This window comes from Coregonus lavaretus (assembly GCF_964263955.1).
Source record: "Coregonus lavaretus genome assembly, chromosome: 3".
Classification (NCBI taxonomy): Eukaryota; Metazoa; Chordata; class Actinopteri; order Salmoniformes; family Salmonidae; genus Coregonus; species Coregonus lavaretus.
Window position 1 is genome coordinate 37,599,080 of NC_139990.1, and position 12,991 is coordinate 37,612,070.

Genomic DNA, 12,991 nt, shown 5'->3' on the forward strand with positions numbered 1-12,991 from the left:
GGTTGGAGAGGGAGGTAGCAGCTGTGTTCCTTGGTTGGAGAGGGAGGTAGCAGCAGTGTTCCTTGGTTGGAGAGGGAGGTAGCAGCAGTGTTCCTTGGTTGGAGAGGGAGGTAGCAGCAGTGTTCCTTGGTTGGAGAGGGACGTAGCAGCAGTGTTCCCGTAGTCTGGTGACAGTCTGAGAAATGTATGCTACACAGACACTTGACTGTGTAGATGGGAGATTCCTCATGTAGACTATGATTTGCATAAATACCTTGTTATCAATAGTTAACAGAATTAATTCACATTTACATTTACGTCATTTAGCAGACGCTCTTATCCAGAGCGACTTACAAATTGGTGCATTCACCTTATAGCCAGTGGGATAACCACTTTACACATTTATTTTTATTTTTATTTTTTTGGGGGGGGTGGGGTGGGGTAAGGGGGGGTGTATGGTAAGGGTGTACGACTGTCACGTGACAGTCGTGTTTAAGCAGAGAAGGTTTGACTGTATGTGAAAAGGTCCATTCTACTGCTACCCACTCACACAATAACTATTCAAAGAATAAACAGAGATCAAATAGCTTAGTATAAAGTAAAACATGAGAAACAATCTTATATGCCAGATATATGATTGATCTGTTGTTTACATCCTCACGTGTTTTAAATGTAAACAGTTGCGTTTGGCCTTGGACCTGTATTAGAAGAAACACCAAAAGGGATTTACACTTTGAAAAAAGGTTTGTTTGATTTCTTTTTGATACTGTATGTAATGCATCCTTCACATGAATGAATGATCAGCATGGTCTCATAGACTAGACGTAACATAGTAAATGTAAATCCGGGACACTCAAATTAGTATGATATGTTACGTATGGTACGGTTACATAAGACAGAAGGTTACTTAAGGCAAAAACGAAAGGAGGGTGGTTGTTCGGGGTGGATTGGTGGGCGTATAACGCGAACGTCTAGCAACCCAAAGGTTGCGTATTCGAATCGCCTCACGGACAACTTTAGCATTTTAGCAACTTTGCAACTACTTACAACGTTTTAGCTACTTTGCAACTACTTAACATGTTAGCTAACCCTTCCCCTATAACCCTAACCTAACCTTAAATATGTATAATTTAGCTGAAAGCAAAGTCCTGTCTCTGTGGAAACCATGGTTGCGTCCCAAATGGTAATTTATTCCTTATATAGTGCACTACATAGGGATTAGGGAATAGGGCTCCATTTGGGATGCACACCAACTGATTAGAGGTAGACTTTGCCCTGGAGGGACAGTTCCAGGAAGAGAAGGATCGGAGCCCTGTGTAAGAGGTAAGGTGAGTAGATCTGAGAGAAGAATTATAATACAATCAATATGCTCAAAGGATTTGTTACACCAACTGCTGTTGTATATTAAATGTATGATGTATGTCAGTACCTTCAAAACAGTTGCCTTATCAACAGTGGTGGGTTATTCCACAATGGCAAGGGAGGCTTTAGAGTTGGATTTTACTTATATGATTTACAAATATATTTGTATTTTTAGAGTCCATAATTTTGCTACAATTACTAGTGCTTTTCTCTGAATTTCACTGATTATTCAACAGGATCATTGTGTCTATCAGTACAGTAGAAGGAAGAGGAAGTTTTATTGCCAGTTAATGACGCAGGTACATTTCTTTGTGTGTTAATGAATAGGACTCATTACCTGGCGGTAATCTTTTGGAGGGTAACATGGATCAATCTAAAACAAGCAGTGAAGCCCAACCCCCACCGCCCTACTCTCAGGACTATAGGCAACAGAACACCTATGGCCAGCAGAACCCCTATGGCCAGCAGAACACCTATGGCCAGCAGAACACCTATGGGCAACAGAACACCTATGGCCAACGGAACACCTATGGGCAGCAGAACGCCTATGGTCAAAACAACTATAGTCATCCCCACTATGGTCTGAACGTTGGCCCTGGCAACATAGCGGTGGTCTCTCCAGCGGGTCAGTATGATGACATGGGTCAGGGTCATCCTGAGGAACAGCAGCAACATTGGGCTCCTCCACTACCACTACAGGCTGACTATTCCACTGGGCTGGAGGACACCGGCTGCTTTGATGACAAAGCTATAAGAAGAGGTCAGTCAGTGGCTGCGACTGAAATGACACCCAATTTACTGTGTAGTGCACTACTTTTGACCAGCGCCCATAGGGTTCTGCTGAAAAGTAGTGCACTATATAGGGAATAGGGTGCCATTTGGAACTCAGACAGTGTTTTTTTGGTTGGTGTCCTCGTATCATGATGATCTGGAGCCGCATCAGTCCTTGAAGTGTAGGGGTGCTGATTTAGGATCAGTTTTGCCTTTAAGATCATAATTAATAAGATCGTGTGGACAGGGTGAACATGATCCTAGATCAGCAACCCTACTGTGAGACACTTGATACACATGGCCCCTGGCGCTATTGATTAAACAAGTGTTGTGGTGAATGCGACCGTAATGCTCTGCTCCATGTTAATGCCCTGAAGTAAACTAGTGGGCCTACGGTAAACATCTGCTCACAGTTAAGGGATTTGTTTCCACAGGCTTTATAAAGAAGGTGTATCTGACTTTGATGATTCAGCTTCTACTCACCTTTGGAATCATCTGTGCCTTTCTGTATTGGTGAGACACTGACACTTTCATCATTACTCCATTTACAGTGTTCGACACTGAGTGTTACCCAACTTTAACACTTCAACACTTTAAGTGTTACCCAACTTTAACACTTCAACACTTTAAGTGCTACCCAACTTTAACACTTTAAGTGTTACCCAACTTTAACACTTTAACACTTTGTTACCCAATTTGAACACTTCAACATTTTAAGTGTTACCCAACTTAAAAGTGTTGAAGTGTTTAAAGTTGGGTAACACTTAAAGACTTCAACACTTGCAGTTGCCCAACACTTTGAAGTGTTGAAAGCAGTTCCTGTTAGATTCAATGTTCCATTTTAAGCTCCACAACACCACAGCGTTATAATAATGTACCTAGAAGGAGTGTATAAAACAGAGAGATGAAATGTTCTCTGTAATTGCAGGGAGGATCTGAGGGTCTGGTCCAGGAACACCTACTGGTTTTCTTACTCCATGATGTAAGTAACGGCATGACAACCACTGAATCCTTTTAACATCTCTCTGCTTTGACTCCTGAGCCAGTAATCAGAAACCTTCTCAGAGTAGGAGTGCTGATCTAAGATCCGATTGGTCTTTTAGATCATAATGAATGCCATGACACGGACATGGGGCCTGATGTTAGGTTAGTGCTCCGACTCTGAGTGGTTCTATGAATACAGGCCCTGATGTCTAAACTATTATATGAATATATTGTATTGTTTTCTCCTGAACAGGGCAGTGGTGCTCGTCCTCATAATAGCCTTGTCCTGTTGTGTCAATATACGTCGGAAGGTCCCGCTCAATTTCATAGCCTTGGGACTGTTTGTAAGTATCCATTCCAAGAAGGCATCAATCAATGAAAACAAGTTGGTTGTATTTTCTGACCTTTGTGTTATTTTTCTGTTTAGACCATTGCAGAAGGTCTACTGCTGGGCTCTGTGACTGTGTGAGTACTGTATGCCTCTGGAGTGAACCTGATGTACTTTCTCTCTGCTATATAGACTAAATCCTTTATAAACCAGCAGCTTTATATGTCACCTGTCAGTCAAAGTGAACTCATGCAAATGGCGGTTTGCAGTATAAGCTTATGGCTAAATCATTCCTCCATGGCGGTTTGCAGTATAAGCTTATGCCTAAATCATTCCTCCATGGCGGTTTGCAGTATAAGCTTATAGCTAAATCATTCCTCAATGTCGGTTTGCAGTATAAGCTTATGGCTAAATCATTCCTCCATGGCAGTTTGCAGTATAAGCTTATGCCTAAACCATTATTCCACCAAAGGAAACCTGACTCTAATACATCCAGTGATATTTCAGCATAGGGTTGAAAAACTCTGGTAACTTTCCCAAAATTCCCAAGTTTTCCAGAAATCATGGTTGGAGAATTCCTGCTTTCCTGCTTATTCCCTACCAATTCCGGGAATCGTCCAACCAGGATTTCTGTAAAAGCCTGGGAATTTTGGGAAAGTTACAGAAATTTTGCAACCCTATTTCAGTGAAAGATGACAGTTTGGTTTGTGTTGCAGGTTCTATGAGGCGGACGCTGTTATGTGGGCTGTGGGCGCCACAGCACTGGTCTCCCTAGCTCTGAGTGTCTTTGCCATGCAGTCCAGAGTACGTCCTCTCCATAGATATAGAAAGATGGCACACTTTAAATCCTTGTAATGGCCGTGTTCTGTGAAAGCATGGGCAGCGCCATTGTGGCTAACTCCATTTTAAAGTAGTCAATTTCCTCTCCTACTTGTGAGTGTACTGGTAATCCATAAAGAAACAACAGCATGCTGCATATCACCATCTACTGTGCTGCTGTGTGTACAGTCTGAACAGGTATAAAGCCAGGTTGGTGATTTACTGCCACCTGCAGTTATGGAATGCTTGCTCAGGAGTTTAAATCATTGGCTGACCCCTCCTGATGACCTGGATGGAATTCTGTGATCTTCTTAACACATAGGGAGTCTCACCCAAATGGCTACTTAAAAATGGGGAGAATCTCAATAGCGTTTCCTTGATTTCTCGCGTCCTCTCTCCTCGCCTCCTTCTCAAAACCAATTGGATGACAAGGTCAGAGGTCCCTCCTTCTCAAAACCCATTGGATGAGAAGGTCAGAGTTCCGACCTTCTCATCCAATGGGTTTTGAGAAGGAGACGAGGAGAGAGGACGCGAGGATTCAAGGAAATGCAATTGCACATTTTCCCATCAGAGGGGTGTTTCCATCAGACTGACTTGTTGCGGATAAAATGCTGTGTGTGATGAGATATGGCATAAAAAAACCTTTTGCGGTTAGGGTTAGGGTTCCCATGAACCAGACATTCATTAGACAGTTTGCTGATGAAGTGGACAGAGTAGGTTATATGTTGAGATATGGATAAAAGTTTTTTATTTGATAATTGGCAGCCAAAATGCATCATACGGCCCACATTTCTGTATTTTGAAAGTAACATATCTTGAAAACATGCTATATCAACAATAGACTAATGAAACAAATAGCGAAAGATAGTTTTTGGGTGGAGTTTTGCTTTAAGCACCATAAGTTATGAAATACACTGAGTATACCAAACATTAGGAACACCTTCCTAATATTGAGTTGCACCCCCTTCTGCCGTCAGAACAGCTTCAATTCATCGAGGCATGGACTCTACAAGGTGTCGAAAGCATTCCACAGGGTTGCTGGCCCATGTTGACTCCAATGCTTCCCACAGTTGTGTCTAGTTGGCTGGATGTCCTTTGGGTGGTGGACCATTCTTGATACACACGGGAAACTGTTGAGCGTGAAAACCCCAGCAGCATTTCAGTTCTTGACACAAACCAGTGTGCCTGGCACCTACTACCATACCCCGTTCAAAGGTAATTAAATATTTTGTCTTGCCCATTCACCCTCTGAATGGTACACATACACAATCCATGTCTCAATTGTCTCAAGGCTTAAAAATCCTTCTTTAACCTGTCTCCTCCCCTTCATCTACACTGATTGAAGTGGATTTAACAAGTGACATCAATAAGGGATCATAGCTTTCACCTGGATTCACCTGGTCAGTCTGTCATGGAAAGAGCAGGTGTTCTTAAGGTTTTGTATACTCAGTGTATTCTAGTGAGTCTGTCGACAAAATTGTAACTAAAAGGTACACTGTATTTTGTAAGTATACTCAGTGTATGTTAGGCCTAAAGTTCATAACTTATTCCATCTGCCTATAAACTCCACATGCTTTTCCACATGGTGGTGGTAGTGTCTACAACTACACATCATTTTACATTTTACATTTTAGTCATTTAGCAGACGCTCTTATCCAGAGCGACTTACATGAGCAATTAGGGTTAAGTGCCTTGCTTAAGGGCACATCGACAGATTTTTCACCTAGTCGGCTCGGGGATTAGAACCAGCGACCTTTCGGTTACTGGCACAACGCTCTTACCCACTAAGCTACCTGCCGCCGTCAATATCACGTGACTCCAAGTTTACTGCCATATGATGGTTTTTATATCAATATTTGCACATAAAAGCGTTTCCACCTTCATTTCTCACGTTATACATTTTACTGACACAAAAAGATCCCACCTTTGCGGTTTCCATCCGACATGTACTTTACTGGCATACAAAGGTTGGAAGGAAACATGGTTAGTGACTGTGATCTGTGGTTGTCTTACCTACAACTACATATACAAAAGTATGTGGACACCCCTTCAAATTAGTGGATTCGGCTGTTTCAGCCACACCCGTTGCTGACAGGTGTATAAAAAAATTGAGCACACAGCCATGCAATCTCCATAGACAAACATTTGCAGTAGAATGGCCTTACTGAAGAGCTCAGTGACTTTCAACGTGACAACGTCATATGATGCCACCTTTCCAACGAGTCAGTTCGTCAAATTTCTACCCTGCTAGAGCTGCCCCGGTCAACTGTAAGTGCTGTTATTGTGAAATGGAAACATCTAGGAGCAACAACGGCTCAGCCGTGGTAGGCCACACAAGCTCACAGAACGGGACCGCCGAGTGCTGAAGTGCGTAAAAATCGTCTGTCTCATTCGAGTTCCAAACTGCCTCTGGAAGCAACGTCAGCACACAACAACTGTTCGTCGGGAGCTTCATGACATGGGCTTCCATGGCCGAGCAGCGGCACACAAGCCTAAGATCACCATGCGCAATGCCACGCGTCGGCTGGAGTGGTGTAAAGCTCGCCGCCATTGGACTCTGGAGCAGTGGAAACGGGTTCTCTGGAGTGATGAATCACGCTTCACCATCTGGCAGTCCGACAGACGAATCTGGGTTTGGCGGATGCCAGGAGAACGCTACCTGGCCTAAAGCACAGTGCCAACTGTAAAGTTTGGTGGAGGAGGAATAATGGTCTGGGGCTGTTTTTCATGGTTCGGGCTAGGCCCCTTAGTTCCAGTGAAGGGAAATCTTAACACTACAGCACACAATGACATTCTAGACAATTCTGTGCTTCCAACTTTGTGGCAACAGTTTGGGGAAGGCCCTTTCCTGTTTCAGCATGACAATGCCCCCGTGCACAAAGCGAGGTCCATACAGAAATAGTTTGTCGAGATCGATGTGGAAGAACTTGACTGGCCTGCACAAAGCCCTGACCTCAACCCCATCAAACACCTTTGGGATGAATTGAAACGTCGACTGCGAGCCAGGCCTAATCGCCCAACATCAGTGTCCGACCTCACTAATGCTCTTGTGGCTGAATGGAAGCAAGTCCCCGCAGCAATATTCCAACATCTAGTGGAAAGCCTTCCCAGAAGAGTGGAGGCTGTTATAGCAGCAAAGAGGGGACAAACTCCATATTAATGCCCATGATTTTTGAATGAGATGTTCGACGAGCAGGTGTCCACATACTTTTGGTCACGTAGTGTACAGTTGAATGCACTGACTAAGTGGCTCTAGTTAAGAATGTCTGCTAAATGACTAAAATGTAGCTTACTAGTAGTCTACCGTCTTCCCTAATTTCTGTTATAGTGGGACTTCACCTTAGCCAGTGGGGGCTTGTGGGTGTTCGGTTGGACTCTCATATCCTTTGCATTGTTGTGTGGAATCATGCGATCCCAGGTAAGTCAAGCCATTTCACAGGTATACCAGCATGTCCAAAAAATTTAAAGGGGCAATCTGCAGTTTAAACAATAACAAAGCCACAACCTGCCACTGTTTTGGTAAACAGCTGATGAATGGGTCTGGCGAAATGTAAATGTAATGTACCCACTCTCAAATTCATAGACAGATCTAAGGATGCAAGGACTGGCCGAAAATCAATGTACCTATCGCAGATTGCCCCTTTAAAACACAGTATTTTATATTGTGTATTGTATTGGAGATTGAAGAACATTAACTATGTTTCCGTTTTAGAAATACACTTGTTCAGAACTAACTTAGTGTTGTGTTTTAATCCATAGTACCTTTACATTGTGTATGCTTGCCTGGGGACCTTGCTATTTTCTTTGGTAAGTAACCTTCTTCCTACATCTATTCTATTCATGGTTGTTGTCAAAGCTATTAATTTGGCCACCTTCATACCACCAAGCAATAAACATTCACTGACATCTATATAAGAATGTATGTAAGGTTTCACAAGTCCTTTATACACAATCTTTAAGAAGCTTTGGAATGGTCACCCATGTGGGTTTTTAAAATGAAAAGCTGTTTATGACTCATTCTGTAAGCAGGTAGAAACAGTAATGTATTTTTGTAGCAATTGAACAACTGATTAGTGTATATTTGTGTCTCTCTCCAGTACCTGGTGATGGACACCCAGCTCATACTGGGTGGGAACCACAAATACAGCATTTCACCAGAGGAGTACATCTTTGCGGCTCTCAACCTGTACCTGGACATCATCTCTCTGTTCACTTTGCTACTGTCACTCATTGGACTCAGCCGTTAACTTAATACATTGTCTTACGTCTGATAGCGCAACAAGCCACCTGTCCTGATCCGTTGAGGAGGAGTTACACCAACTGTCGAAGACAATGCCTTTTAATATGGATCAGCATCAAAGATTCAGCCAGAGAAAGCACTTCTATGTTTCGTATTCTTTGATGTATAAATTACCCCATTGACATTCCATGTTATGCAACTTAGTGCCTTCACTAAGAATTCACACCCCTTGACTTTTTCCACATTTTGTTGTGTTACAGCTTGAATAAATTTTTTATTAAATTGACATTTTATGTCACTGGCCTACACACAATACCCCATAATGTCAAAGTGGAATTATGTTTTTAGAAATGTTTACTAATTAATTTTAAATAAAAAATCTGAATTAAAAAGTTATTGTCGGATATTATTCATCCTAATCAGACAGGTTTTTTTTATATGGACGATACATTGGAGATAATATAAGATATGTACTGGAAACAATAGAACACTATGAAAAATCTGGGAAACCAGGCCTGGTATTCATAGCTGACTTTGAAAAGGCCTTTGATAAAGCACGACTAGAATTTATATACACTGCTCAAAAAAATAAAGGGAACACTTAAACAACACAATGTAACTCCAAGTCAATCACAATTCTGTGAAATCAAACTGTCCACTTAGGAAGCAACACTGATTGACAATACATTTCACGTGCTGTTGTGCAAATGGGATAGACAACAGGTGGAAATTATAGGCAATTAGCAAGACACCCCCAATAAAGAAGTGGTTCTGCAGGTGGTGACCACAGACCACTTCTCAGTTCCTATGCTTCCTGGCTGATGTTTTGGTCATTTTGAATGCTGGCGGTGCTTTCACTCTAGTGGTAGCATGAGACGGAGTCTACAACCCACACAAGTGGCTCAGGTAGTGCAGCTCATCCAGGATGGCACATCAATGCGAGCTGTGGCAAGAAGGTTTGCTGTGTCTGTCAGCGTAGTGTCCAGAGCATGGAGGCGCTACCAGGAGACAGGCCAGTACATCAGGAGACGTGGAGGAGGCCGTAGGAGGGCAACAACCCAGCAGCAGGACCGCTACCTCCGCCTTTGTGCAAGGAGGAGCACTGCCAGAGCCCTGTAAAATGACCTCCAGCAGGCCACAAATGTGCATGTGTCTGCTCAAACGGTCAGAAACAGACTCCATGAGGGTGATATGAGGGCTCGACGTCCACAGGTGGGGGTTGTGTTTACAGCCCAACACCGTGCAGGACGTTTGGCATTTGCCAGAGAACACCAAGATTGGCAAATTCGCCACTGGCGCCCTGTGCTCTTCACAGATGAAAGCAGGTTCACACTGAGCACGTGACAGACGTGACAGAGTCTGGAGACGCCGTGGAGAACGTTCTGCTGCCTGCAACATCCTCCAGCATGACCGGTTTGGCGGTGGGTCAGTCATGGTGTGGGGTGGCATTTCTTTGGGGGGCCGCACAGCCCTCCATGTGCTCGCCAGAGGTAGCCTGACTGCCATTAGGTACCGAGATGAGATCCTCAGACCCCTTGTGAGACCATATGCTGGTGCAGTTGGCCCTGGGTTCCTCCTAATGCAAGACAATGCTAGACCTCATGTGGCTGGAGTGTGTCAGCAGTTCCTGCAAGAGGAAGGCATTGATGCTATGGACCGCCCGTTCCCCAGACCTGAATCCAATTGAGCACATCTGGGACATCATGTCTCGCTCCATCCACCAACGCCACGTTGCACCACAGACTGTCCAGGAGTTGGCGGATGCTTTAGTCCAGGTCTGGGAGGAGATCCCTCAGGAGACCATCCGCCACCTCATCAGGAGCATGCCCAGGCGTTGTAGGGAGGTCATACAGGCACGTGGAGGCCACACACACTACTGAGCCTCGTTTTGACTTGTTTTAAGGACATTACATCAAAGTTGGATCAGCCTGTAGTGTGGTTTTCCACTTAAATTTTGAGGGTGACTCCAAATCCAGACCTCCATGGGTTGATAAATTTGATTTCCATTGATAATTTTTGTGTGATTTTGTTGTCAGCACATTCAACTATGTAAAGAAAAAAGTATTTAATAAGATTATTTCATTCATTCAGATCTAGGATGTGTTGTTTAAGTGTTCCCTTTATTTTTTTGAGCAGTGTATATAAATGCCTGGAATATTTCAATTTTGGAGAATATCTTATATAATGGGTTAAAGTTATGTATAGTAACCCTATGTGTAAAATAGTAAATAATGGCTACTTCTCAGAAAGTATTCAACTGTCAAGAGGAGTTAAACAAGGTTGTCCACTATCGGTATATCTATTTATTATTGCCATCAAAATGTTAGCTGTTAAAATCAGATCCAACAATATCAAGGGGCTAGAAATCCAGGGCTTAAAAACAAAGATGTCATTGTACACTAATGATTGTTTTCTTTTAAATCCACAATTTGGATCCCTCCACAGCCTCATAAAGTTGGTTGCAATTTCAGTTTAATCCACCAGAAAAGACAGAACAAATATTACGGTTAAACTCAAATATACTAATTGATTTTTTAAAAAGCTATATTTTTGGAAAGAAATTTTTAAAAACTGTATAATCTTTGTAAATTATATAAATAGGACTGGTGGAGTTGTCACACATGCAGCTACCAAAAATATATGGAAATGTTTGCTCTACTCAAAATTACAACCAACTAATTGCAGCATTACCACAAAAATGGAAGAGGTAAGTGGAAGGGGAAGAAAGTGAGGAGCTTGTCTGTCGGCATTAAAGACCAACATTGGTTAAAGGAAATTGTGATAAATAAAAAAGTATACCAGTTTAATTTAAGGACCACAAAATGTACAGCTGTGCCATATATATTGCAAAATAGTTGAGAAGAGATTTTCGATGTACCGATTCTATGGCATATGGTTTATGAACTGATGAACAAAACTATGTCAGATTCCAAACTTCGAGTTTTTCCATTTACATTATTATACAAAATTATTGCAACCAATATAATGTGATATATATGGGGGGATACAGCCATCCCAGCTCTGCAGACTTTGCTGCAAAGAGACAAAATCATTAGATCATTTGTTTTTGTACTGCCCATATGTAGCTTGTTTTTGGTCGCAGTTTCAGGAACGGCAGAAGAAATGCAACATTTACCTCTGCAAATAGCACTGCTGGGTGATTTGAAATGTCATAGTCAATCGATCAAAAATATAATAATACTCTTAGCAAAAATGTCTATCTTTAATTTACAAACTGTAGAAACTATTAGAATAGAAAGGTTCAGAACTTTTGTGAAACATCACAGCACAGTTGAAAAATATATGGCAAATAGAAAAAAACTGGATGGTCTTCAGAGATAGATGGGATGGGTTGAGTGGAGCTGAAGGGTGGGACTAAAAATAACGAGATAACTAATGTAAAATATACTGTGTCCGTAAAATGTACTGTATTTAGTAGGTAGCTGGAAGTAGAAGCAAGCCTATTTGTTGTTTCCCACTAGTTTACTCCAATTAGGGGAAGGGAGGTAGGGTTAGTGGAAAATAATAAAGGAAAATATATTTTAAAAACATATAAGGGGATTGGATATGATGCAAACATTTACTTTAACGGAAGCCACAATCTATCGGCAATATTAAAGATGATCCACCCCCTTAAATATTGAAAAAAAGAAAAGCTGAAATGTATTGAGTTTTTAGACAAGTATTTAATCACTTTGTTATGGAAAGCCTAACTAAGTTCAGCAGTAAAAATGTGCTTAACAAGTCACATAATAAGTTGCATGGACTCTGTGTGCAATAATAGCGTTTAACATGATTTATGAATGACTACCTCATCTCTGTACCCCGCACATACAATTATCTGTAAGGTCCCTCAGTCAAGCAGTGAATTTCAAACAGATTCAACCACAAAGACCAGAGAGGTTTTCCAATGCCTCGCAAAGAAGGGCACCTATTGGCAGATGGGTAATAATAAGAAGAAAAAAAGACATTGAATATCCCTTTGAGCATGGTGAAGTTATTAATTACACTTTGGATGGTGTATCAATACACCCAGTCACTACAAAGACACAGGCGTCCTTCCTAACTCAGTCGCCAGAGAGGAAGGAAATCGCTCAGGGATTTCACCATGAGGCCAATGGTGACTTTATAACAGTCACAGAGTTTAATGGCTGTGATAGGAGAAAACTGAGGATTGATCAACAACATTGTAGTTACTCCACAATACTAACCTAAATGACAGAGTGAAAAGTAGGAAGCCTGTACAGAAGAAAAATATTCCAAAACATGCATCCTGTTTGCAGTAAAGCACTGAAGCAAAACTGAAAAAAATGTGTCAAAGAAATTAACTTTATGTCATGGATTCAAAGCGTTATGTTTGGGGCAAATCCAATACAACACATCACTGAGTACCACTCTTCATATTTTCAAGCATGGTGGTGGCTGCATCATGTTAGGGGCATGCTTGTCATCGGCAAGGACTAGGGAGTTTTTTAGGATAAAAATAAATGGAATAGAGTTCAGCACAG

The 12,991-nt window shown here is 41.9% G+C and overlaps 1 protein-coding gene across 2 annotated transcripts; it reads left to right on the forward strand.

Annotated features, from left to right (window-relative positions):
* The first annotated feature begins 1,247 nt into the window (after nt 1-1,247).
* On the forward strand, nt 1,248-8,769 carry LOC311110915 (protein lifeguard 1-like). Of its 2 annotated transcripts, none has more exons than XM_084153549.1 (10): nt 1,248-1,307; nt 1,669-2,101; nt 2,547-2,625; nt 3,041-3,094; nt 3,350-3,440; nt 3,524-3,561; nt 4,141-4,228; nt 7,572-7,661; nt 8,003-8,050; nt 8,341-8,769. In XM_084153549.1, exons 2-10 carry the CDS (start codon nt 1,705-1,707, stop codon nt 8,488-8,490), a joined length of 1,035 nt encoding a protein of 344 aa, XP_084009675.1. In that variant the 5' UTR covers nt 1,248-1,307; nt 1,669-1,704; the 3' UTR covers nt 8,491-8,769. The 2 variants fall into 2 exon arrangements, with proteins under 2 accessions (XP_084009675.1, XP_084009676.1); XM_084153550.1 differs by having other exon boundaries at nt 1,248-1,302.
* The last annotated feature ends 4,222 nt before the right edge of the window (nt 8,770-12,991 follow it).

Excerpts from the sequence above, each read along its gene's own strand:
- LOC311110915 (XM_084153549.1), top strand. The coding sequence starts at position 1,705 with ATGGATCAATCTAAAACAAGCAGTGAAGCCCAACCCCCACCGCCCTAC. Across the intron at positions 3,095-3,349 it reads TGGTTTTCTTACTCCATGAT|GGCAGTGGTGCTCGTCCTCA; the intron begins GTAAGTAACGGC and ends TCTCCTGAACAG. Across the intron at positions 4,229-7,571 it reads TCTTTGCCATGCAGTCCAGA|TGGGACTTCACCTTAGCCAG; the intron begins GTACGTCCTCTC and ends TTTCTGTTATAG.